The sequence below is a fragment of the Pseudophryne corroboree genome, chromosome 6, assembly GCF_028390025.1.
Source record: "Pseudophryne corroboree isolate aPseCor3 chromosome 6, aPseCor3.hap2, whole genome shotgun sequence".
Taxonomy (NCBI): domain Eukaryota; kingdom Metazoa; phylum Chordata; class Amphibia; order Anura; family Myobatrachidae; genus Pseudophryne; species Pseudophryne corroboree.
The window spans coordinates 221,365,464-221,393,397 of record NC_086449.1 but is presented as its reverse complement, the minus strand read 5'-3'; the positions used below and the strand labels follow the sequence as shown (position 1 = coordinate 221,393,397).

The 27,934-nt window shown below is 44.9% G+C and overlaps 1 protein-coding gene and 1 non-coding gene across 5 annotated transcripts in view; both read left to right on the top strand.

The window, feature by feature from the left end:
• CHD2 (chromodomain helicase DNA binding protein 2) overlaps positions 1-20,529 on the top strand; it is a 241,660-nt gene extending 221,131 nt beyond the window's left edge. For 3 of the 4 annotated variants that reach the window (XM_063925730.1, XM_063925728.1, XM_063925731.1), the window contains exons 33-39: positions 1,446-1,568; positions 2,578-2,712; positions 11,092-11,270; positions 11,721-11,820; positions 16,980-17,184; positions 17,350-17,596; positions 17,816-20,528. In XM_063925730.1, coding sequence (XP_063781800.1) covers positions 1,446-1,568; positions 2,578-2,712; positions 11,092-11,270; positions 11,721-11,820; positions 16,980-17,184; positions 17,350-17,596; positions 17,816-18,125 — 1,299 coding nt within the window. In that variant the 3' untranslated portion in view covers positions 18,126-20,528. Of the gene's footprint in view, positions 1-1,445; positions 1,569-2,577; positions 2,713-11,091; positions 11,271-11,720; positions 11,821-16,979; positions 17,185-17,349; positions 17,597-17,815 lie in introns of all 4 variants that reach the window. The other variant, XM_063925729.1, reaches the window with a different exon arrangement.
• LOC134938899 (small Cajal body-specific RNA 14) lies at positions 13,471-13,599 on the top strand. Its single transcript, XR_010181341.1, has one exon. It is a non-coding gene; the product is annotated as a small Cajal body-specific RNA 14 (non-coding RNA).
• Positions 20,530-27,934: the final 7,405 nt, after the last annotated feature.

Here is a 27,934-nt window from a genome sequence, read left to right as displayed (position 1 = left end):
AATTTCTCTGCAGTGACAGCTGCCTTACATCCTCTCTGATCACCCCTTCCCACTCCTGCCTTCAGACTTTCTCCCGTACTGCTCCCTGAATATATTTGAACACTTTATGAGAGGAAGTATTGGTTACATTATGTTGAATTTCATTACAGGTTGAGTATCCCATATCCAAATATTCTGAAATACGGAATATTCCGAAATACGGACTTTTCTGAGTGAGAGTGAGATATTGAAACCTTTGTTTTCTGATGGCTCAATGTACACAAACTTTGTTTAATACACAAAGTTATTAATAATATTGTATTAAATGACCTTCAGGCTGTGTGTATAAGGTGTATATGAAACATAAATGAATTGTGTGACTGTAGACACACTTTGTTTAATGCACAAAGTTATAAAAAAATATTGGCTAAAATTACCTTCAGGCTGTGTGTATAAGGTGTATATGTAACATAAATGCATTCTGTGCTTATATTTAGTTCCCATCACCATGATATCTCATTATGGTATGCAATTATTCCAAAATACGGAAAAATCCGATATCCAAAATACCTCTGGTCCCAAGCATTTTGGATAAGGGAGACTCAACCTGTATTATGTTCATTACCACTGATGTGGTAGGTTTTATGAGTGCCTGTGGTAGAAGAGGCTTTATAAAAATACGGACATGGCATTTGTTGATTCTCACTGCCTGTTTGCTCTCTGATTGGATGTTTCTGTAGGGAACATTATTTATTTGCTAAATATCTGTTGAACTCATTAACTGATGGCAGATCTCCCTAATTCAAATTTCAGATTCAGTTATTGCCATGTCAACCGTAGTACTGGTTAGGCTTTATAGAAATGCTGCAATTTAACATCAAGTGCTATTCTTGTTAGTACTTGTTACTTATCTTAAATGGTGCTCCTAACTGTCATGTGTTTGAAAAATTACAGGAGCTGATTGGTTAGAGCACCATTTGTAATTCGTGACAAGTGAAAACGAGAATATCACATTTTTTATGTTGGTGAAGTGAGATCAGCAAGTATGACTGCAGTGTAAAGTGTAAAAACAATTCCCCCACAGTGTTCTCCCTAGGAATTTGGCAGGGTTCATGGGTGCTGGTGCTGTATGTGCACGTCTGACAAGTGAGTGCGGCCAGCCAGGGAAGGGGGCTTGGGCCAGCTCCATCGACCTCACTGATGGGGTAGTGGCTTCCCTCAAGCTCTGCCTTCAATGTGAATAGATGCCATGCGCACAGCATCTATTCATGCTGTGGCAGCAGACTGTTTTAGCAGGGCGCCGCTAAAGGGGCAGGGCATTTTAACTAGAATGTCCTTGTGGGTCTCCAATATGTAGTTATATGAAATTTCTGTTTTGTTTTCAGATTCATAAATTTTGTCTGCAATGATGCAGATACCCTTTTAACTGTTTATCCAGATATAGTGAAAACAAATTCTTTTTACAGGAGGATGGCACACTGAAGAGCCCAAACAAGAAGAAGCAAAAGAAAAAAGATAATAAGGAAAATAAGGATAAACAGAACCAAAAAAAAGATGGCCCCAAAGAGAAGAGAAAGGCAAAGGAGAAGGTGTGTTATGTAAAAATGATGGGGCATAAAGGTCCCACAGGTAAAACCCATGGTGGGGCCCACCTACTGGCATGCAGTGTTGCAAGCCATTATGGCGACTAGTAGCAGAACAGTCCATTCTCAACAATAGATCACCACCGGGTATAGGCATTAATACTGTGGGGTGGTATTCAGTATGCCAGCTGTTGGGATCCCGGCACTCAGTATACTGGTGCTGGAATCCCGACACCCGGCATACCGACAACTATTCTCCCTCTTGGGGGTCCACGACCCCCTGGAGGGAGAATAAATAACCGTGCCCGCAAGGGGCTCATTTGCGCTCGCCCAGCTGCCGGTGTGCTGGCGGTCGGGATCCCGGCGCTGGCATGCTGGCCGCCGGCATACCATACTACACCCATACTGTGCAACTCATATGAAAGCCTGTAAAGACACTAGAACAAAACCTAGTGCAGAGATGTATGGGGAATGCAAAATAAATGTCAGCTAATCTTTCACTTGGTACCTTGTGCACACTTAGTCAATTCTCATACAATGCAACCTCAGTTGAACCAGTTGATTAGAAGTTGTAGAGTGTGTATGCTCGTGAGACGTCAGGGTTTTATCTAGTCTTGGTCATCTGGCCTTGCCAAATAATTTTTAAACTTGCTGAAAAATGAGGAAACCAGATTGCCAATCACCAGACCAATTTGGAAGGGAGACTGGTTTTTCCATTTCTATTCCCTGTGAATGGCAGCTGGTCTGTCAAAGATTGGAGAGTGTGTCCAGTGATGCAATCCTTTTAGCAGATTAGATCTGCATCTGTATAGGAGAAAAGCTTAAATACAGCAGCTCTAATGCATTAGATTAGCCACTGTGATATGGCCCCCCATACATCACAGGTGTTTTGAGTCAGTATCCTGATCGCCCTCCGACGGCCGGGTCAGGCAATCGGTAGTATTACACATATTTGAAAATCCAGATTTCCCTCCTGATAACTGCCCACTGACCAGTATTTCTCTGTACAATGCAGCCAAAGCGAGGTGAAGCCAAGGCTGGTGCCAGGAGCAAAAAGAACCAGGGACCGGTCCACATTACTGCAGGAAGTGATCCTGTTCCCATCGGGGAAGAAGAGGATGATGATTTGGACCAGGAAACCTTCAGCATTGTAAGGAATCACACACACATATACACACACATATAGATATATACTGCTTAAAAAAATAAAGGGAACACTAAAATAACACATCCTAGATCTGAATGAATGAAATATTCTTATTAAATACTTTGTTCTTTACATAGTTGAATGTGCTGACAACAAAATCACACCAAAATTATCAATGGAAATCAAATTTATTAACCCATGGAGGTCTGGATTTGGAGTCACCCTCAAAATTAAAGTGGAAAAACACACTACAGGCAGATCCAACTTTGATGTAATGTCCTTAAAACAAGTCAAAATGAGGCTCAGTAGTGTGTGTGGCCTCCACGTGCCTGTATGACCTCCCTAAGACCCACACAAGTCGCTCAGGTAGTGCAGCTCATCCAGGATGGCACATCAATGCGAGCTGTGGCAAGAAGGTTTGCTGTGTCTGTCAGCGTAGTGTCCAGAGCATGGAGGCGCTACCAGGAGACAGGCCAGTAAATCAGGAGACATGGAGGAGGCGTAGGAGGGCAACAACCCAGCAGCAGGACTGCTACCCTCCGCCTTTGTGCAAGGAGGAACAGGAGAAGCATTGCCAGAGCCCTGCAAAATGACCTCCAGCAAGCCACAAATGTGCATGTGTCTACTCAAACGATCAGAAACAGACTCCATGAGGGTGGTATGAGGGCCCGACATCCACAGGTGGGGGTTGTGCTTACAGCCCAACACCGTGCAGGACGTTTGGCATTTGCCAGAGAACACCAAGATTGGCAAATTCGCCACTGGCGCCCTGTGCTCTTCACAGATGAAAGCAGGTTCTCACTGAGCACATGTGACAGACGTGACAGAGTCTGGAGACGCCAAGGAGAACGTTCTGCTGCCTGCAACATCCTCCAGCATGACCGGTTTGGCAGTGGGTCAGTAATGGTGTGGGGTGGCATTTCTTTGGGGGGCCGCACAGCCCTCCATGTGCTCGCCAGAGGTAGCCTGACTGCCATTAGGTACCGAGATGAGATCCTCAGACCCCTTGTGAGACCATATGCTGGTGCGGTTGGCCCTGGGTTCCTCCTAATGCAAGACAATGCTAGACCTCATGTGGCTGGAGTGTGTCAGCAGTTCCTGCAAGACGAAGGCATTGATGCTAAGGACTGGCCCGCCCGTTCCCCAGACCTGAATCCAATTGAGCACATCTGGGACATCATGTCTCGCTCCATCCACCAACGCTACGTTGCACCACAGACTGTCCAGGAGTTGGCGGATGCTTTAGTCCAGGTCTGGGAGGAGATCCCTCAGGAGACCATCCGCCACCTCATCAGGAGCATGCCCAGGCGTTGTAGGGAGGTCATACAGGCACGTGGAGGCCACACACACTACTGAGCCTCATTTTGACTTGTTTTAAGAACATTACATCAAAGTTGGATCAGCCCGTAGTGTGTTTTTCCACTTTAATTTTGAGGGCGACTCCAAATCCAGACCTCCATGGGTTAATAAATTTGATTTCCATTAATAATTTTTGTGTGATTTTGTTGTCAGCACATTCAACTATGTAAAGAACAAAGTATTTAATAAGAATATTTCATTTATTCAGATCTAGGATGTGTTATTTTAGTGTTCCCTTTATTTTTTTGAGCAGTGTATATCAGTGACGTGCGGTCAGGTGAGGCAGAGCCTTTCCTGTCATACTCCTGTAAATGCCAGAGTTTTGACTATATTAAGTATGTGAGAAATACAAAGAATATATAATACATATTTTCTTTGTATTATTTTAAACTTTTTTTTTTTTTTCAAAACTCCAGAGTAAAAAGTCTATGACATACGAGGCAATGCCCCTCTATGTATCTTTTCCACACATCTATAATCACACCTCACCAAATTTCCAGCAGTATATTCTGCTGCACCTGTGTATAATGCCCACATGAACCCTTGGGATCATATATTGTAAATTGGCTCTGGTACTACTTAATAACACCCTGCCCATGGCAGGCAGTTTCTCAAGGGCCTCAGTACAGTGGTTTGCAGGCGCTGGGTTTGCCTGTTATTTTGTTGGGGATTTTTTCAGCTTTGTTTGTATTTCATTGACACTTGCTTTGGATAGGCTTTTTCCTAACACCTTGTATGTGACAGAGGAAGAACCTTGATCTCTCCCTCCACTGTGTGATTCTCAATACCAGCCACAGGCAGGGTAATGCATAACGCCGTTGTCTAGTCGGTATAGATAGTGATCTGCTGGAGAGCAATTAACATTCACAGATTACCCAGATGACATGTAAATGAATGTGTAGGGATACAATATATACGTTGTGGTAGAGAAATGAAAGTAGTTTGGTGACCCTATTAATAAGTGAAATATTGCAGGATAGTTAGTTTACCAGTTATAGACCACTATATTAGTTACAGAGCATAAAGCCTATTACATTTAAAGCTTCAGATTCTTCAAGATCTCTCATCACCTTCAAATCAGAATTAAGTGACCCCATTTCAATGCAGCATAGGATTTGTGTAGGACAGGTCAGTGACATGGCACATCTGGCCAATATGCAGGCAACACTACCATATTACATCAACCAGCTTAGCAGATTCTTTTCTCTGACGTCCTAGTGGATGCTGGGACTCCGTCAGGACCATGGGGATTAGCGGCTCCGCAGGAGACAGGGCACAAAAATAAAAGCTTTAGGACTAGATGGTGTGCACTGGCTCCTCCCCCTATGACCCTCCTCCAAGCCTCAGTTAGGTTTTTGTGCCCGTCCGAGCAGGGTGCAATCTAGGTGGCTCTCCTAAAGAGCTGCTTAGAAAAAGTTATTAGGTTTTTTATTTTCAGTGAGTCCTGGCAACAGGCTCACTGCAACAAGGGACTTAGGGGAGAAGAAGTGAACTCACCTGCGTGCAGGATGGATTGGCTTCTTAGGCTACTGGACACCATTAGCTCCAGAGGGATCGAACACAGGCCCAGCCATGGAGTCCGGTCCCGGAGCCGCGCCGCCGACCCCCTTGCAGATGCCGAAAAGTGAAGAGGTCCAGAAACCGGCGGCAGAAGACTTTTCAGTCTTCATGAGGTAGCGCACAGCACTGCAGCTGTGCGCCATTGTTGTCAGCACACTTCACACCAGCGGTCACTGAGGGTGCAGGGCGCTGGGGGGGGGCGCCCTGGGCAGCAATGATAATACCTTGTTCTGGCTAAAAATACATCACATATAGCCCCTGGGGCTATATGGATGTATTTAACCCCTGCCAGGTCTCACAAACACCGGGAGAAGAGCCCGCCGAAATAGGGGGCGGGGCCTATCTCCTCAGCACACAGCGCCATTTTCCTGCACAGCTCCGCTGCGAGGAAGGCTCCCAGGACTCTCCCCTGCACTGCACTACAGAAACAGGGTAAAAAAACAGAGAGGGGGGGCACTTTTTTGGCGATATTGATATATTAAGCTGCTATAAAGGAAACAACACTTCTGTAGGGTTGTTCCTATATATTTATAGCGCTTGGGTGTGTGCTGGCAAACTCTCCCTCTGTCTCCCCAAAGGGCTAGTGGGGTCCTGTCTTCGATAAGAGCATTCCCTGTGTGTCTGCTGTGTGTCGGTACGTGTGTGTCGACATGTATGAGGACGATGTTGGTGTGGAGGCTGAGCAATTGCCGGTAATGGTGATGTCACCCCCTAGGGAGTCGACACCGGAATGGATGGCTTTGTTTATGGAATTACGTGATAATGTCAGCACATTACAAAAATCAGTTGACGACATGAGACGGCCGGCAAACCAGTTAGTACCTGTCCAGGCGTCTCAGACACCGTCAGGGGCTGTAAAACGCCCTTTACCTCAGTCGGTCGACACAGACCCAGACACGGACACCGAATCTAGTGTCGACGGTGAAGAAACAAACGTATTTTCCAGTAGGGCCACACGTTATATGATCACGGCAATGAAGGAGGCTTTGCATATCTCTGATACTGCAAGTACCACAAAAAGGGGTATTATGTGGGGTCTGAAAAAAACTACCTGTAGTTTTTCCTGAATCAGAGGAATTGAATGAAGTGTGTGATGAAGCGTGGGTTAACCCCGATAGAAAACTGCTAATTTCAAAGAAGTTATTGGCATTATATCCTTTCCCGCCAGAGGTTAGGGCGCGCTGGGAAACACCCCCTAGGGTGGATAAGGCACTCACACGCTTATCAAAACAAGTGGCGTTACCGTCTCCTGAAACGGCCGCCCTCAAGGATCCAGCTGATAGGAGGCTGGAAACTACCCTGAAAAGTATATACACTCATACTGGTGTTATACTGCGACCAGCCATCGCCTCAGCATGGATGTGCAGTGCTGGGGTGGTTTGGTCGGATTCCCTGACTGAAAATATTGATACCCTGGATAGGGACAGTATTTTATTGACTATAGAGCAATTAAAGGATGCTTTTCTTTATATGCGAGATGCTCAGAGGGATATTTGCACTCTGGCATCGAGAGTAAGTGCGATGTCCATATCTGCCAGAAGAAGTTTATGGACGCGACAGTGGTCAGGTGATGCGGATTCCAAACGGCATATGGAAGTATTGCCGTATAAAGGGGAGGAATTATTTGGGGTCGGTCTATCGGATTTGGTGGCCACGGCAACAGCCGGGAAATCCACCTTTTTACCTCAGGTCCCCTACCAACAGAAAAAGACACCGTCTTTTCAGCCGCAGTCCTTTCGTTCCTATAAGAACAAGCGGGCAAAAGGACAGTCATATCTGCCCCGAGGCAAAGGAAAGGGTAAGAGAGTGCACCAAGCAGCTCCCTCCCAGGAGCAGAAGCCCTCCCCGGCTTCTGCAAAGCCCTCAGCATGACGTTGGGGCTTTACAAGCGGACTCAGGGGCGGTGGGGGGGTCGACTCAAGAATTTCAGCGCACAGTGGGCTCACTCACAGGTGGACCCCTGGATCCTGCAGGTAGTATCTCAGGGTTACAGGTTGGAATTCGAGAAGTCTCCCCCTCGCCGGTTCCTAAAGTCTGCTCTGCCAACGTCTCCCTCAGACAGGGCGACGGTATTGGAAGTCATTCACAAGCTGTATTCTCAGCAGGTGATAGTCAAGGTACCCCTCCTACAACAGGGAAAGGGGTATTATTCCACACTATTTGTGGTACCGAAGCCGGACGGCTCGGTAAGACCTATTCTAAATCTGAAATCTTTGAACCTGTACATACAAAAATTCAAGTTCAAGATGGAGTCACTCAGAGCAGTGATAGCGAATCTGGAAGAAGGGGACTTTATGGTGTCCCTGGACATCAAGGATGCTTACCTGCATGTCCCAATTTGCCCTTCACATCAAGGGTACCTCAGGTTCGTGGTGCAAAACTGTCATTATCAGTTTCAGACGCTGCCGTTTGGATTGTCCACGGCACCTCGGGTCTTTACCAAGGTAATGGCCGAAATGATGTTTCTTCTGCGAAGAAAAGGCGTATTAATTATCCCTTACTTGGACGATCTCCTGATAAGGGCAAGGTCCAGAGAACAGCTGGAGGACGTAGTAGCACTAACCCAAGTAGTGCTGCAACAGCACGGGTGGATTCTGAATTTTCCAAAATCTCAATTGACCCCGACGACACGTCTGCTGTTCCTGGGAATGATTCTGGACACGGTTCAGAAAAAGGTGTTTCTTCCGGAGGAGAAAGCCAGGGAGTTATCCGAACTTGTCAGGAACCTCCTAAAACCAGGAAAAGTGTCTGTGCATCAATGCACAAGAGTCCTGGGAAAAATGGTGGCTTCTTACGAAGCGATTCCATTCGGCAGATTCCACGCACGAACTTTTCAGTGGGATCTGCTGGACAAATGGTCCGGATCGCATCTGCAGATGCATCAGCAGATAACTTTGTCTCCACGGACAAGGGTGTCTCTTCTGTGGTGGTTGCAGAGTGCTCATCTGTTAGAGGGCCGCAGATTCGGCATACAGGACTGGGTCTTGGTGACCACGGATGCCAGTTTGAGAGGCTGGGGAGCGGTCACACAAGGAAGAAACTTCCAGGGAGTGTGGTCAAGCCTGGAGATGTCTCTTCACATAAATATACTGGAGCTAAGAGCGATTTACAATGCTCTAAGCCTGGCAAAACCCCTGCTTCAGGGTCAGCCGGTGTTGATCCAGTCGGACAACATCACGGCAGTCGCCCACGTAAACAGACAGGGCGGCACAAGAAGCAGGAGGGCAATGGCAGAAGCTGCAAGGATTCTTCGCTGGGCGGAAGATCATGTGATAGCACTGTCAGCAGTGTTCATTCCGGGAGTGGACAACTGGGAAGCGGACTTCCTCAGCAGACACGATCTACACCCGGGAGAGTGGGGACTTCATCCAGAAGTCTTCCACATGATTGCGAACCGTTGGGAAAAACCAAAGGTGGATATGATGGCGTCCCGCCTCAACAAAAAACTGGACAGGTATTGCGCCAGGTCAAGAGACCCTCAGGCAATAGCTGTGGACGCTCTGGTAACACCGTGGGTGTTCCAGTCAGTGTATGTGTTTCCTCCTCTGCCTCTCATACCAAAAGTACTGAGAATTATACGGCAAAGGGGAGTAAGAACGATACTCGTGGCTCCGGATTGGCCAAGAAGAACTTGGTACCCGGAACTTCAGGAGATGCTCACGGAAGATCCGTGGCCTCTACCTCTAAGACGGGACCTGCTTCAGCAGGGACCGTGTCTATTCCAAGACTTACCGCGGCTGCGTTTGACGGCATGGCGGTTGAACGCCGAATTCTAAGGGAAAAAGGCATTCCGGAAGAGGTCATCCCTACCCTGGTAAAAGCCAGGAAGGAGGTGACTGCACAACATTATCACCGCATTTGGAGAAAATATGTTGCGTGGAGTGAGGCCAGGAAGGCCCCGACGGAGGAATTTCAACTGGGTCGATTCCTACATTTCCTGCAAACAGGATTGTCTATGGGCCTCAAATTAGGGTCCATTAAGGTTCAAATTTCGGCCCTGTCGATTTTCTTCCAGAAAGAATTGGCTTCAGTTCCTGAAGTCCAGACTTTTGTAAAAGGAGTACTACATATACAGCCCCCGGTTGTGCCCCCAGTGACTCCGTGGGATCTTAATGTAGTTTTGGATTTTCTCAAATCCCATTGGTTTGAGCCACTCAAATCGGTGGATTTGAAATATCTTACATGGAAAGTAACCATGCTACTGGCCCTGGCTTCAGCCAGGAGAGTGTCAGAATTGGCGGCTTTATCGTATAAAAGCCCATATCTGATTTTCCATTCGGACAGGGCAGAACTGCGGACGCGTCCTCAGTTTCTGTCTAAGGTGGTTTCAGCGTTTCACCTGAACCAGCCTATTGGGGTGCCTGCGACTACTAGCGATTTGGAGGATTCCAAGTTGCTGGACGTTGTCAGGGCATTGAAAATATATATTTCAAGGACGGCTGGAGTCAGAAAATCTGACTCGCTGTTTATACTGTATGCACCCAACAAGCTGGGTGCTCCTGCTTCTAAGCAGACGATTGCTCGTTGGATTTGTAGCACAATTCAACTTGCACATTCTGTGGCAGGCCTGCCACAGCCTAAATCTATCAAGGCCCATTCCACAAGGAAGGTGGGCTCATCTTGGGCGGCTGCCCGAGGGGTCTCGGCATTACAACTCTGCCGAGCAGCTACGTGGTCGGGGGAGAACACGTTTGTAAAATTCTACAAATTTGATACCCTGGCTAAAGAGGACCTGGAGTTCTCTCATTCGGTGCTGCAGAGTCATCTGCACTCTCCCGCCCGTTTGGGAGCTTTGGTATAATCCCCATGGTCCTGACGGAGTCCCAGCATCCACTAGGACGTCAGAGAAAATAAGATTTTACTTACCGATAAATCTATTTCTCGTAGTCCGTAGTGGATGCTGGGCGCCCATCCCAAGTGCGGATTGTCTGCAATACTTGTACATAGTTATTGTTACAAAAAAATCGGGTTGTTATTGTTGTGAGCCGTCTGTTCAGAGGCTCCTACGTTTGTCATACTGTTAACTGGGTTCAGATCACAGGTTGTACGGTGTGATTGGTGTGGCTGGTATGAGTCTTACCCGGGATTCAAAATCCTTCCTTATTGTGTACGCTCGTCCGGGCACAGTATCCTAACTGAGGCTTGGAGGAGGGTCATAGGGGGAGGAGCCAGTGCACACCATCTAGTCCTAAAGCTTTTATTTTTGTGCCCTGTCTCCTGCGGAGCCGCTAATCCCCATGGTCCTGACGGAGTCCCAGCATCCACTACGGACTACGAGAAATAGATTTATCGGTAAGTAAAATCTTATTTTTTGACAGTACAAATTTTTCAGTATGAAATTGGTGTGCAACAGGATTTAGTAATGTTGTAGTGCGTAGGATTGTTTTTTTTCCTTTCTCAGTTGAATTGAAATATTGGCATCAGAGCTTTATTCTTGTATTAAGCTGTTTTTTTCTCCTTTAGTGTAAAGAGAGAATGAGGCCTGTGAAAAAGGCCCTCAAACAGCTGGATAAACCAGACAAGGGTCTGACGGTTCAGGAGCAGCTAGAGCACACCAGGACCTGCCTGCTGAAGATTGGAGACCGCATCTCTGAGTGCCTTAAATCTTACTCTGACCAAGAACATACTAAGCTATGGAGAAGGTGAACGTCACCTCTAAATCTATAGTTGTATAGACGTTTTGGAGACATACTCAGTGTCTTAGGAAAGATGGGTTTAAGATATCATGGCCTAGATTTATCAAGCCTCGGAAAGTGAGAAATTGCACGGTGATAGAGTACCAGCCAATCAGCTCCTAACTGCCATGTTACAGGCTGGGTTTGAAAAATGACAGTTGGGAGCTGATTGGTTGGTACTTTATCACCGTGCAATTAATCACTCTCCAAGGCTTGATAAATCTGGTCCCATGTTAGTTTGGTTGCACCTGTGAGGGGTGTGATATGGGCTGGGGCAGCATTCTGGGTTGGTTAGTCATTGTTACAAGTGTCCCATCTGTAGACTCTTACATTTTTTTGGTTTTAATTGCTAATTTTTCTTTCATCATTCACAAGCCTCTATTTATGGATTTGTAATGAATTTAATCTTGTTTTTAGAAATCTCTGGATTTTTGTCTCTAAATTTACGGAATTTGATGCCAGGAAGCTGCACAAGTTGTACAAAATGGCACATAAAAAAAGGGCCCAGGAAGAAGAGGTAATTACCCCTATATGTCTCATCTCACGTCCACTCCTTGTTATGGTGTTGTCACTATAAATTGATCCTAAGCTATAGTGGTCAGCAGTTGATGAGCTCCAATATCAGTTTTCCATTCTTTAATGTTGCTTCTGAAGCTGGAAGGGTTTAGCTATACTTTTGCAGCCTGCTCCTGCTCAGATGAACCCAGGTTGCTGAGTGTAAGCACAACATCCTGATAGATTGGAAGGGTCAGAGTATTTGCCTTTGAAATTGCCTTCACCCTGCTAGTTTAAGAACTAACAAGTCAATCAAGTTTAAAAAAGTATTATCTGTAGCTGTACCAAAGCTTTTGCATATACTGCATTTATTGTTTAGCTTCTTTTTAGTTTGTTATATTCAGCAAATAAATAGTAATTGTGCATAAGAATTCCAGAAATATTTCATGTTCAGGTTTGTTCTCTGCAGAAGTTTCATTGTCTTCCTTCATTTGGAAATTTGGTGAAATTCTATTTGACCAGAGGTGTCAAAACATATGCATGCAACTGTAGCTGTCATTTTTTCACACAATAACTGTCATTTCTCCATCATCCAATGCTGGGGGCACTGCTACCATGGGGTTGTGTTGAGGGCACGGAGCTGGACATTTACTCCTGCCAGAAGGAGAGACCATTTGCAAAGGGTGTTCCAAAGCCATAAAGGCACCTTGTCCACAGAACAGATCCTGTTTGTACCATGCTTATAGTGGTATCAATTCCTAAAATGGATTGCTACCTGGCCCAAGAGTAAATTGCTGAGCCCGTTAATTCCCTTGCACTCCCATAGGAGCTGGGGTGAATAGTTTTGTATGGAGTAGTGACCATTTTGGAAATGCTGTAACGAGTCTTTGCATCTGCAGAAAATGATCTCCATGGCCAGAGGATACTTTGCAGCACCATCGATGGAGAAATGCCATGTTATGTGATAGATGACCACCGATGGTTACACAACCCAATGGACATCCCTATACTTTCACTGACTGGCCCGAGGGCCAATCAGAAGCTTGCGGTGGAGCCTAGCGGTAGTTAGGGGCGGAGCTGTGCTCTGTGTTTCTGCACTCTGTATGGGAGTGAGGGAAGAACCATTGGGTGGTTCTATACTATCGATGGCGGGAAACCATCTGGTTCTCCCCCATCGATGGCAAAACTATTCAACATTGACCATAAACTATTGATGATTTTGGATCATCAGTGGTCGGTGGCCATCCCTACCAAAGAGAGAGGTGGTTGCTGGGAATGGTACTGTGTCAGACTGCATGGGTGTGTGACAGTCAGGGGGAGACTGTATTAGCAGCATGTGTAAGTTAATACAAGAAATGCAGTAAATGAAAAGAAGCCATAAACCAGAAGCTGCTAAGGGCAGCTCTATAGAAAACTGCTCTTTCCTTGGGCACTTACCAAAAAGCGGAGATGTAGGGGGAGAAATTGCTCCCTCAAGGGAAAATTAACATTTTATGTGCCCAGCTTCTGCACCCTCAACATGTGCCCCTCCAAGGCACTATGCTGCAGATGGTTTTAAAAATCTACTTATATAGAACATACTCTGTTGGGGGCAATGAATCCTATGTTTCCTGTGGCTCAGTTGGTTAGGTGTGTGATATGCAGTGCAAAAGGTTCCCCTGCTAGGACTTCTGTGGTAGACTTTGCTTTGTTGCATTAATTCTCAGTTTAATGTGACTTTAGTCTGCCACACAAATAAAATGGTTCCTGCCGACAGGGCCTGTATAGAAATTGGGCTTCCTGTGCGATGGCTCCATACATATGAATATGATTTCATTGAAATAAATAGGCCTTATGGCTGTATTCAATTGGCTCTGAAACAAGCCGATTTTTTATTCTTGTTATCGGGCTATCCAGTTAAAGCCGTTTTAAGTTCCTGATCCCATGGTTTATCGCGGCTCTGAGGGCTGCTTATCGTAGACTATGCTTCGGGTGCCTGAAGCATAATGCCCCATAAGTAGCAAGTATCGGGGCAAATTGAATAGCCCCTGGCGAATCAATTAGCTGCGGTAAATTACAGCAATTGGACTTTTACACCAAGCTAAAAGTAAAACCTATTTTTGCAGTGCACTTGTGGTTTAAGCTGCAATATCCCCAAAACATGCCAGCTGTTTCAATTCAGTTATTGTTGATTCATGATTGTACTACTTATTACATTTAATTTTTACAAATATAGTGAAATAGGTTTTCCTTTTTTTATTTTATATACAGTAGACTGTAACTGTAATACGTCGTATTAATGTACACTTTCAATCTGTTTGTGTGCTTGAACTTTCTCTTTGCTCTGAGTCAAAGATGTGGGGATCAGACTATTTAAGTCCAATTAAAAAAATAATAAAGAATCATTTGTCAAAGTCTTACCCATGCCACAATTATGGTTTTGTTTTAGTTTTTCAATCTGTTAAAATCCACAATTAAAATGGTAATGGTGCTTTAGAATGTGCATGTGTTCCATCTCTAAGCTGCAAAGGTCATGTTGTTATTTACACTTAGAGACGTAGTGAAACACAACTTATCAGGGATGCCAAAAGGTTTCTGTATATCTGTAGCTTTGGGCTGATGCTGGGTCCTCCAGCAGTGACATACGGTCAGGGTGGGCAGGGGAGGCAGATCCTCACCTGTCATACATATTTGGCTAGAAAAATGATTAGAATAATGCAAAGAAGATATTTATAACTAACATACTGCTGCACCTTTGCATAATGCCCACATGTACCATCAGGTTCATATACAGTGCCTTACTAAAGTATTCACCTCCCTTTGCATTTTTCATGTTTTGTTGCCTCACAACCTGGAATTAAAATGGATTGTTTGAAGGTTTGCTTCATTTCATTCACGGAACATGCCTACAACTTTGAAGATGTTTTGTATTTTTTATTTTTTTTATTGTGAAGCAAACAACAAATAGGACAAAATAACAGAAAACTTCAGTGTGCATGACTATTCACCCCCCTAAACTCAGTACTTTGTAGAGCCACCTTTTGCGGCAATTACAGCTGCAAGTCGCTTTGGATAAGTGTCTATGAGCTTGCCACATCTTGCCACTGGGATTTTTGCCCATTCCTCAAGGCAAAACTGCTCCAGCACCTTCATGTTGGATGGTTTCCGCTTGTGAACAGCAATCTTTAAGTCTGACTACAGATTCTCAATTGGATTGAGATCTGGGCTTTGACTAGGCCATTCCAACACATTTAAATGTTTCCCCTTAAACCACTCGAGTGTTGCTTTAGCAGTATGCTTTGGATCATTGTCCTGCTTGAAAGTGAACCTCCGTCCCAGTCTCAAATCACAGGCAGACTGAAACAGGTTTTGCTCAAGAATATCCCTATATTTAGCAACATCCATCTTTGCCTCGACTTGACAGTTTCCCAGTCCCTGCTGCTGAAAAACATCCCCACAGCATGATGCTCCCACCACCATGTTTCACTGTGGGGATGGTGTTCTTGGGGTGATGGGATGTGATGGGTTTGCGCCAGACATAGCGTTTTTCTTGGTGGCTGAAAAGTTCAATTTTTGTCTCATCTGACTACTGCACCTTCCTCCAAACATTTGGGGAGTTTTCCACATGCCTTTTGGCAAATTCAGAACGTGCCTTCTTATTTTTAACACTAAGTAATGGCTTTTTCTGGCCACTGTTCCATAATGCTCTATGGAGTGTATGGCTTATTGTGGTCACATGCGCAGATACACCAGTATTTGCTGTGAAACTCTGCAGCTCCTTCAGGGTTACCTTTGGTCTCTGTGCTGCCTCTCTGATTAATGCCCTCCTTGCCTGGTGTGTGAGTTTTGGTGGCCGGCCCTCTCTTGGCAGGTTTGTTGTGGTACCATGTTCTTTCCATTTGAAGATGATGCATTTGAGGGTGCTCTGGGGGATCATCAAAGATTTGGATATTTTTTTTATAACCCAACCCTGACTTGTACTTCTCAACAACTTTGTCCCTGACTTGTTTGGAGAACTCCTTGGTCTTCATGGTATGATGCCTCTTGCTTAGTGGTGTTGCAGCCTCTGGGGCCTTTCAGAAAAGGTGTGTTTATACTGACAGAGCATGTGACACTTAGACTGCACACACGTGGACTTCATTTCACTAATTATGTGACTTCTGAAGGTGATTGGTTGCACCAGAACTTTTGAGAGGCTTCATAGCAAAAGGGGGTGAATACATATGCACATACCAATTTTCAGATTTTTATTTATAAAAATAATTTTTTATATTATTTTTTCTCATTTCACTTCACCAACTTAGACTATTTTGTCCATTTTGTGCAGATCCATCACATAAAATTCAGATTTAAATTTTTTTTTAATTACAGGTTGTAATGTAACAAAATAGGTAAAAAGCCAAGGGGAGTGAATACTTTAGCAAGGCATTGTATGTGTGTGTATAAATCTGGCTCTGATACTAGCCATTGTCTCCCCAGCCATTGACGTCACCGTGTATCACTGTTCTCCAGTGTCCCTTACCTGGGGTTGCTCATGTGCTGTGAACCCACATTCAGTATGTCGCTGTGCATGTGCAGCGCCTGCTTTCCCCTGTGTCTATGTTGTCCCTGCTTTACAGAGAACATAGAGACTATAAAGTTGCAACAGCACCCACAGACCTGCCCACGCTGGAGAATTATTATTTTTTGTGGTCTGGTGTGGTGCCCTACTGCAACGCTTGCCATTTCCTTCCAGCCCTGGTCACCTTAATACAAACTAATATTCGTTATGTCTGTGACATTCCGTAGAATAGGTAATCCATTAATTTCCTTTGTCAGGACTTTGTCTTAATTACCAGTTTAATGTGGCATCAACCTGAAACACAAATAAAATGATTCCAGAGGATGGTGCCTGCAAAGATAATCGGCTTTCTGTTTCTATTTTTTAAATAAATTAGAAGTAAAAAAACTTGACCACATACTGAAACCTAAATCCACAGGCATTCCCTTATACAGACCCATTGTTATTACCTTGTTTCCACCCTTGCTATCCACTTGTCCAGTGTTAAGAATCTGCTGTTTCTTTTCATCTAAAAAAACATTCACTTTAACATTCTCAGATACAGCGCAGATACAAAAACAGCTATATTTTTATTTAATAAGGTTATAAGTTCAGTAAATAGAGATTGTTCAATATCTCATTATCATGATTGCATTTCTTAGGAGCAAAAGAAGAAAGACTCCCCTCCTAGCAAGAAACCCTTTCGACAGGAGCCATCTGGGTCCAGTCGTGACTCTGCCAGCTCACAGCCATATGGTCTCCATACGCAACAAAAGCCTCACGATATGCCACCACATCCTCAGCACATGCACGGGCACCAAAGAGAAAACTTCCCCAGTCCCAACAAGAGACCATTCAATAATACAGGTGTGTAAAATCTGCAGAGCAAATCTATAGGTCATTGGCGACATTCCATACCTTACATAAGCTTTCAGACTTTTACGTATGTTTGCTAATATTTTATGTTTTCTGATCATTTGCAGATGAGTTTATGGTTTATTTCCAATAACTCTTTTTGCCTTTTTTTTTAAGATCGAGGGGAGTGGAGGGATCGGAAATTTAACTACGGAGGCAACAACAACCAGCCATGGGGTAGTGATCGCCACCACCAGTATGAACAGCACCGGTACAAAGATCATCACTATTCAGACCGGCGTCCCCATGGCGACCCTCGGAGGAACTCCGCAAATTACAGGGCAAATGCGGTATCCCGCAAGAGGCCTTATGAGCATTACAACAATGAACGGGATCACCGTGTTTACAGGGAATATTATGACAGGTATTGAGCATTCATTTTGGTTCTGTGTTTTAGATAAGTAATATAACAAGTGACTAGAAGCCATTAGGTGTAAACTGTGATAGGTTTATTTCTCTTTGTTCTCTTCATGGGAAAAACAAGTCTAAAATGACCAATGGTAATAATAAATGAAAGCTGATTTACTTGCATTTTTTTAAATAATTTCCCCACACTTCTTTAATTGGTTTTATGTTCTTGCAGACATCACCATGAGAAGCGAAGAAGAACAGATGAATTTCGTCCTCCGGGTTACCATCAGCAGGACTTCAGGAGAATGGGGTCTGACCACAGGCCACCCATGGGATACCATGGTCAAGGACCTTCAGACCATTATCGTTCATTCCATCCAGAAAAGCCCGGGGAGTACAAAGGTTCTTCCCAGCAGTCATCCTCTCTTTCAGATCCTCGTTCTCCTCCAACACAGAAATCCCCTCACGATTCCAAATCGCCAATGGACAGATCATTAGAACAGAAGAGTACAGACTACAATTGGAACACGAGGAAAACATAGTGGAGAACATTTTGGAGCCCTAATAAATGCCCAACATTGTCACTTGCTGCTATGGATTGCACATGTGAGAGTTATGGCTAATTTTTTGAGAAAAGTTCCAACAACTGTGCTAAGTGTATGAGTAGATGTCTATATTTCCCATATGCTTGTTAAATGTTTTTATAGCAGTTCGGTAAGCTCCTCCTCAACTGTAGGTGGGATCTGAGACACTGCGACATGAAATCATTCGTAAAGGATGGGCGTAGTGCGCGTGTTCACTTTCGTTTTTCAGGGCCATAAAAACGGAGTCTCATGCGTTCATATGACAGACTGGTTACTCTTGCTGCCAGAGATGCACAGTGTACTCTCATTGCGGACTATGCCATGGAGAGAGAGAATCAGTGGCTGTGGTTTCAAAAGATTTCTATACAAAAATAGATTTTTATTTTTGTTATTTTGTGTGGGGGTTTTTTTCAGAAGAGGACAGAAGGTGAAAAACTTGTTACAGAGTGTGTAAGGAAGTCCTGATAACAATGTCTTTCAATCTTCCAGCATTTCAGAATATTCCTTCAGATTTCCAGCTGTCTTGGAACCCAGTGTCAAAGTTTATACATTGTGACAATGTAAATATGCGCACCCTTTCTTAGATCTATTGTATAATGAGGGACTGAAGGCAAAAACTATGAAGTTCTTGAAAGTGCAATGAAATTGTACCCACTTCATTTAATGTGTAAGGGCACAGCAGGTTACACAACAAAAGAGTGGTATTCAGTTCTCAAACACAACATTTCAGGAACACAACATGGGAAAGAGTTGAGAACTGTCTGAGGCATCGCTAAGGTTACTTGCCACAAACCACTTCAGTGTTCTCTAAACTATCAGTTACTGTAGGTAAAATATTCAGACATCAGTCATTGTAAGTAATCTGACAGATTTCACAGTGTTGTTTCATCCTACATTTAACAGAACTACTTCTATTGTTATATAAATTAACTAATGAAAAGGAATGTGCAGGTTAATTAAAAATCTTATAATTGCCTGAAAATGTATAAAAAAAAATCTTCTTACAGATAAGGGTACTTTTCCTGTTTTTTTCTAGATGTTCTGTTTCAATACGAAGACTGGAGTCTAATACTTGTGATTAACCTGTGTATTGTTATTTTCCTGTAGGCAGTAAGTACTCACCTGCATCCTTATTGAATATGCAGTTACTCCTGATAGCACTGTTAGGCATTTGTAAAGTCCTGTAAGTTCTGGATTACTCTGCATTTGTTGGCGAGCAAGCGGAATTACCATTTGTTATGGACATTACTTGTTTACAATGTTCTAAAGTCACTCTTAGATCTATTTTTCATTAAAAGAAAAAGGGAAATGATACATTTATTTATTCTCCTTTTTCATAGATCCTTCTCATTTTATTGGTTAATAAAATTGGTTATTGACATCCCAATCAGATATACATAATGTATTCTTTTGGTTCATGTATGGTGTACCTTAGCATCAAAACCATACAGATCTTCACCAATAGTTGGCCCACAGAACTTGTATGCTTGAATGTATTTGACAAGTTGTGGCCTTTATGAAATATAAAGGTGGCATCATCCAAATTAAATAGTGAAAGGATTAGCGTCCCTTGGCCTGTTTAGGAATAACTGGTTTAACACCTAGTAGTATTACTGAGCCAAATATTGCTGATTAAAGATTTGTATTTGCACATGGATAAAAATGAAAATATGATTTATCCCACATGGTGTTAATGAGGATTTTTTGCATAATGTGGTATTGATAACGTACATTGAATTAACTTTGAGTGCCTTAGTAATTTAGTCGGCCACAACGTTATAAAATAACCAAGCCATGATTGATAACTCTTTAAAAGTGTTATGGTAATGTTTCACACACCTTGTGAGTCAAATGTAATAGCTTGTGAGTTGCAAGTGCTGAGATATTGGAGATTTAGCCATGAGATTTAAAGCAGCAAATTTTTCTTCAAAGGCGTTTTGCGGCTAAATCTGCAAAACCGTGGCACTTGCCGCAAATCATAGGCTGTTACATTTGACCATATGTCATTGGTGGGTTTTTGTGTTAAATTGTGTTTTCTTCTTATTTTAAGGGAAAAAAATCCAGTTTATTCCTGTGACGTAATATGTACAGTGGTCATACATTCTTTCTTCCTCCTTCACATCATAGATGTGAATAACGTGCATCAGGAGAGGAGCCTTGTATTTTGCCGCAATCACTGGACATGTTAGTTGTAGTGCCCAAAGGGAAGTCTAGTGATATGACCAACCTTTCAGTAATACCCCTTTTCCACTAGCTCAAAAAACACGGGTAAATGCACGGGGGCGCGCATTTACCCGTGTTTTTGGCAAGTGGAAAAGGGTCAACCCGGATCAAGTGACCCGTGAATCCTACCCGGCTATTTACCTGGGTAGGACACGGGAATGATCCGGGTAGGGTTCTAGTGTAAACGGGAGCCGTGTCGATGCGACACGGCTCCCGTTTACACTGTATGGAAGGGCGGCGCTGGGAGATCATGTGATCTCCCTGCGCCGCCCCTGCCGCGTCACTAGAAGCGTCACCAACCCGGCATATGCCGGGTTGTGACTGCTGATGGGAAAGGGGACGAGCACGGGTCGCAGCAGGGGGCAGCTCCCGTGTCAGGCTCCCGGCTGCGACCCGTGATCGTAAGTGGAAAAGGGGTATTACTGTTACTGGTGGGATGCAGATCTTATCTGGCTAGTGTGTGGCAATTCTTTGCTGTCCTCCTTTCACACAAAAGGTGGTTATTTATGATTGTTATAACAAGATATAACAGTGTTTACCTGTCTGCGTCTGTAAAAAAACACTATGTTTTCAAGTGAGTCAAAAGAAATATATTTCTCATATTAAAATATTTTATTTTGGTCCCCAAGGTCTAACTTTTATGATATTAAATACTTGGGGCTGTATGCTAAATATTATTTCTCTTGGAAAATTCAAGAGGTTTATACGCATTTGTATTTATTCTATTTCTGCATATGACGAATTATACCTGCAGACATCGAGTTCTTTTTCCTGCGTCTTACGATGTGTAAGATTGTGTAAAATACTGTAGTCATTGAAAAACACATTCATCTTTGTACTGCACAGTGACGACATGTTAAGTTACTCCACATATTACAAGGGTACACTTGTATATGACTATTAAACTATAGGCGTTTCAGCCCCTACAGAAATGAAGCACACATTAGTATGTATGATATCTGTGTTACAGATACATTGTGTTATGAATACATATTTATATTTTCAGAAAATAATATACATAATAACCCCAATTACTCTAAACATCCTTGGGATAGTGTCAGATGAGCAATGTGTGCACCCATGTTTAAAAAGGCGTTTAACTGCTCCATATACCATTATATAGTATTGATTACATATTCTGGGTACAGTATTTCTGAACACCCCCACTTAGAACATAAGCAATAAAGCATGTTCTACTGCTCTTAAATGTTAGATTCTGTAGGATCGTACACAAAGCTTATTAAATCATATGTTCAAAGTGCATTTTTAAAGCTAGCCAATTATTACTTACAGTCCAATAAAGTTATGTAAGTAAATATGAATACATACACACACACACACACACCCACTGACTATCAGACGAGCATTTGCTTCTCTTTGCATAATATAAATGTCACAGTTTTGGATGCTACTTTAAGAACACTCTTTGAACACTGTAAAAACTTAGAATAAAGTATAAGATTTCAATCACTCCTGAAATTGAGATGTGAATTGGAATTGCTCATTTTATTAAATATTCAGTGGGCGACAGACCAATTTTGGATCATGGCTCATTGCTCAAAATCAGATTTAGTTTTTTCTTATTTTGTTTCTTTTTTTAGAGTGGATGTATAGAACTCTGTACCTCTTCTCTTAGGTACCAGAGTCACATGCTCCAACCTAGCTGTTTAATTATTATGTATCACAGCAAAACAAACCTGATGCGTGGGAAGGGGTGTAATTAATTATTTATATTTGTAAAAAGGCCATTTCTCTTTGTGCTTTTCCTGTGTAAATAGTTTGTTTATATAGTATGTATTCAATTTTCCTACATTGTAAAACTGCTGTACTTTTAATTCTTGTATATTAAATTGTGATTGAGTTTTTTTTCATATGTTTGTGTTTTACTTATTTCTTGTGATTGAGTTTTTTTTTAAACAGGTGTTTGATTTTCTTGTGTAATAATGATACTGGCTGTACCAATAGTTATTTACTTTTCTCTAACATCCTAGTGGATGCTGGGGACTCCGTAAGGACCATGGGGAATAGACGGGCTCCGCAGGAGACTGGGCACTCTAAAGAAAGATTAGGTACTATCTGGTGTGCACTGGCTCCTCCCTCTATGCCCCTCCTCCAGACCTCAGTTAGAATCTGTGCCCGGCCAGAGCTGGGTGCTCCTAGTGGGCTCTCCTGAGCCTGCTAGTAAAAGAAAGTATTTGTTAGGTTTTTTATTTTCAGTGAGCTTCTGCTGGCAACATACTCACTGCTACGAGGGACTGAGGGGAGAGAAGCAAACCTACCTGTCTACAGCTAGGTTGCGCTTCTTAGGCTACTGGACACCATTAGCTCCAGAGGGTTCGAACACAGGCATCTGTCCTCGATCGTTCGTTCCCGGAGCCGCGCCGCCGTCCCCCTCGCAGAGCCAGAAGAACAGAAGCTTGAAGACGGCGAAAACGGCGGCTGAATACTCCTGTCTTCATTTAAGGTAGCGCACAGCACCGCAGCTGTGCACCATTGCTCCCAGCACACTCTCACACTCCGGTCACTGTAGGGTGCAGGGCGCTGGGGGGGGGCGCCCTGGGCAGCAATTGAAGTACCTTTTTGGCATAACATACATATATACAGTCAGGCACTGTATATATGTAAAAAACCCCGCCATTTTTTTCACACAGAAGCGGGACAGAAGCCCGCCGCTGAGGGGGCGGGGCCTTCTTCCTCAGCACACCAGCGCCATTTTCTCTTCACAGCTCCGCTGGAAGGACGCTTTCCAGGCTCTCCCCTGCAGTATCCAGGTACAAGAAGGGTAAAAAAGAGAGGGGGGGCACATAAATTTAGGCGCAAAAGACATAAAATCGGCAGCTATTGGGTAATCACTTATTATAGTGAATATCCCTGGGTTATATAGCGCTGTGGTGTGTGCTGGCATACTCTCTCTGTCTCCCCAAAGGCCTTTGTGGGGTCCTGTCCTCAGTCAGAGCATTCCCTGTGTGTGTGCTGTGTGTCGGTACGGCTGTGTCGACATGTTTGATGAGGGTTACGTGGAGGCGGAGCAAGTGCGGATAAATGTGGTGTCGGGGCCGACACCTGATTGGGTGGATATGTGGAAGGTCTTAAATGATAATGTAAGCTCCTTGCATAAAAGGTTTGATGACGCTGCAGCCTTGGGACAGCCGGGGTCTCAATCCGGGCTTGCCCAGGCGACTCAGAGGCCGTCAGGGTCTCATAAACGCCCACTATCTCAGATGGTTGACACAGATGCCGACACGGAGTCCGACTCCAGTGTCGACGATGATGAGGCACAATTACAGCCTAAGATGACCAAGGCCATCCGCTACATGATTATTGCAATGAAAGATGTATTGCACATTTCAGAGGTTAACCCTGTCCCTGACAAGAGGGTGTATATATTTGGGGAGAAAAAGCAGGCAGTGACTTTTCCCCCGTCACATGAATGAAATGAGTTATGTGAAGAAGCGTGGAGTTCCCCTGATAAGAAAGTGGTGATTTCCAAAAAATTACTGCTGGCGTACCCTTTCCCGCCAACGGACAGGTTACGTTGGGAATCCTCCCCTAGGGTAGACAAGGCGCTGACACGCTTATCTAAGAAGGTGGCCCTGCCGTCTCAGGATACGGCCGCCCTAAAGGATCCTGCGGATAGGAAGCAGGAAGCTATCTTGAAGTCAGTGTATACACACTCTGGTACTCTACTGAGACCAGCTATTGCTTCAGCCTGGATGTGTAGCGCTGTAGCAGCATGGACAGATACTCTGTCAGAGGACATAGATTCCCTGGACAGGGATACTGTCTTGCTAACCCTGGGCCATATAAAAGACGCCGTCTTATATATGCGGGATGCCCAGAGGGACATTTGCCTGCTGGGTTCTAGAATTAATGCAATGTCCATTTCTGCCAGAAGGGTCTTATGGACTCGGCAATGGACAGGGGATGCCGATTCTAAAAAACACATGGAGGTTTTGCCTTATAAGGGTGAGGAATTGTTTGGGGACGGCCTCTCGGACCTTGTGTCCACAGCGACAGCTGGAAAGTCGACTTTCTTGCCTCAGGTTTCCTCACAGCCTAAGAAAGCACCGTATTATCAAATGCAGTCCTTTCGTTCTCAGAGAAGCAAGAAGGTCAGAGGTGCATTGCATCCTTTCTTGCCAGAGGCAGAGGTAGAGGAAAGAAGCTGCACCATGCAGCTAGTTCCCAGGAACAAAAGTCCTCCCCGGCTTCCACTAAGTCCACCGCATGACGCTGGGGCTCCACAGGCGGAGCCAGGAGCGGTGGGGGCGCGTCTCCGAAAATTCAGCAACCAGTGGGTTCGCTCACAGGTGGATCCTTGGGCTATACAAATTGTATCTCAGGGATACAAGCTGGAGTTCGAAGTGACTCCCCCTCACCGTTACCTAAAATCAGCCTTGCCAGCTTCCCCCACGGAAAGGGAGGTAGTCCTGGCGGCAATTCACAAGCTGTACCTCCAGCAAGTGATAATAATGGTCCCCCTCCTTCAACAGGGAAGGGGTTACTATTCCACACTGTTTGTGGTACCGAAACCGGACGGTTCGGTAAGACCCATTCTGAATTTAAAATCCTTGAACATTTATATGAAAAAATTCAAGTTCAAAATGGAATCGCTCAGAGCGGTCATTGCAAGCCTGGAAGAGGGGGATTTTATGGTATCTCTGGACATCAAGGATGCTTACTTGCATGTCCCCATTTATCCACCTCACCAGGAGTACCTCAGGTTTGTGGTACAGGACTGTCATTACCAATTCCAGACGTTGCCGTTTGGTCTGTCCACGGCACCGAGAGTATTTACCAAGGTAATGGCCGAAATGATGGTACTCCTTCGGAAGCAAGGAGTTACAGTTATCCCGTACTTGGACGATCTCCTCATAAGGGCGAGGTCCAGGGAGCAGTTGTTGATCAGCGTAGCACACTCTCAGGAAGTGTTGCAACTGCACGGCTGGATTCTGAATATTCCAAAGTCGCAGCTGATTCCTACGACGCGTCTGCCCTTCCTGGGTATGATTCTGGACACAGAACAGAAGAAGGTGTTTCTCCTGGAGGAGAAGGCCCAGGAGTTAGTGACTCTGGTCAGGAACCTCCTAAAACCAAAACAGGTGTCGGTGCATCACTGCACGCGAGTCCTGGGAAAGATGGTGGCCTCATACGAAGCCATTCCCTTCGGCAGGTTCCATGCGAGGATCTTTCAGTGGGATCTGTTGGACAAGTGGTCCGGATCGCATCTTCAGATGCATCGGCTGATCACCCTGTCCCCGAGGGCCAGGGTGTCTCTTCTGTGGTGGCTGCAGAGTGCTCATCTTCTCGAGGGCCGCAGATTCGGCATACACGACTTGGTCCTGGTGACCACGGATGCAAGCCTCCGCGGATGGGGGGCAGTCACTCAGGGAGGAAACTTCCAAGGGCTGTGGTCAAGTCAGGAGACTTGTCTGCACATAAATATACTGGAACTAAGGGCCATATACAACGCCCTGAGTCAAGCGGAGCCCCTGCTTCGAGACCAACCAGTGCTGATTCAGTCAGACAACATCACGGCGGTCGCCCATGTAAACCGCCAGGGCGGCACAAGAAGCAGGGTGGCGATGGCAGAAGCCACAAAGATTCTTCGTTGGGCGGAGATTCACGTACAAGCACTGTCAGCAGTGTTCATTCCGGGAGTGGACAACTGGGAAGCAGACTTCCTCAGCAGACACGACCTCCACCCGGGAGAGTGGGGACTTCATCAAGAAGTCTTCACGCAGATTGCAAATCGATGGGAACTGCCACAGGTGGACATGATGGCGTCCCGCCTCAACAAAAAGCTAAAAAGATATTGCGCCAGGTCAAGGGACCCTCAGGCGATAGCTGTGGACGCGCTAGTGACACCCTGGGTGTTCCAGTCGGTATATGTGTTCCCTCCTCTTCCTCTCATACCCAAGGTACTGAGAATAGTAAGAAAAAGAGGAGTGAGAACAATACTCATCGTTCCGGATTGGCCAAGAAGGACTTGGTACCCAGAACTACAAGAGATGATCACAGAGGACCCATGGCCTCTGCCTCTCAGACAGGACCTGTTGCAACAGGGGCCCTGTCTGTTCCAAGACTTACCGCGGCTGCGTTTGACGGCATGGCGGTTGAACGCCGGATCCTAACGGAAAAGGGCATCCCGGATGAAGTGATTCCTACGCTGATAAAAGCTAGGAAGGATGTAACAGCTAAGCATTATCACCGTATATGGCGAAGATATGTTGCTTGGTGTGAGGCCAGGATGGCCCCTACAGAGGAATTCCAGCTGGGTCGATTTCTGCACTTCCTACAGTCAGGTGTGACTATGGGCCTGAAATTAGGGTCCATGAAGGTCCAGATTTCGGCCCTATCCATTTTCTTTCAAAAAGAACTGACTTCACTGCCTGAGGTTCAGACGTTTGTAAAGGGAGTGCTGCATATTCAGCCCCCTTTTGTGCCACCAGTGGCACCTTGGGATCTTAACGTTGTGTTGGATTTCCTGAAATCCCACTGGTTTGAACCACTTAAGACCGTGGAACTAAAGTATCTCACGTGGAAAGTGGTCATGCTGTTGGCCTTAGCATCGGTGAGGCGTGTATCAGAATTGGCGGCTTTGTCATGTAAAAGCCCTTATTTGATCTTCCATATGGACAGGGCAGAATTGCGGACTCGTCCCCAATTTCTCCCAAAGGTGGTATCGTTTCATTTGAACCAACCTATTGTGGTCCCTGCGGCTACTCGGGACTTGGAGGACTCCAAGTTGCTGGACGTAGTCCGGGCTTTGAAAATATATGTTTCCAGAACGGCTGGAGTCAGGAAGACTGACTCGCTGTTTATTCTGTATGCACCCAATAAGCTGGGTGCTCCTGCTTCAAAGCAATCTATTGCTCGCTGGATCTGTAGCACGATTCAGCTGGCTCATTCTGCGGCTGGTTTGCCGCATCCAAAATCAGTGAAAGCCCATTCCACAAGGAAGGTGGGCTCTTCTTGGGCGGCTGCCCGAGGGGTCTCGGCTTTACAGCTTTGCCGAGCTGCTACTTGGTCGGGTTCAAACACTTTTGCAAAGTTCTACAAGTTTAATACCCTGGCTGAGGAGGACCTTGTGTTTGCTCATTCGGTGCTGCAGAGTCATCCGCACTCTCCCGCCCGTTTGGGAGCTTTGGTATAATCCCCATGGTCCTTACGGAGTCCCCAGCATCCACTAGGACGTTAGAGAAAATAAGAATTTACTCACCGGTAATTCTATTTCTCGTAGTCCGTAGTGGATGCTGGGCGCCCGTCCCAAGTGCGGACTTTCTGCAATACGTGTATATAGTTATTGCATAATAAAGGGTTATTGTTCTGAGCCATCCGTTCAGTGATGCTCAGTTGTTGTTCATACTGTTAACTGGGTAAGGTTATCACGAGTTGTACGGTGTGATTGGTGTGGTTGGTATGAGTCTTACCCTGGATTCCAAAATTCTTTCCTTGTAATGTCAGCTCTTCCGGGCACAGTTTCCCTAACTGAGGTCTGGAGGAGGGGCATAGAGGGAGGAGCCAGTGCACACTAGATAGTA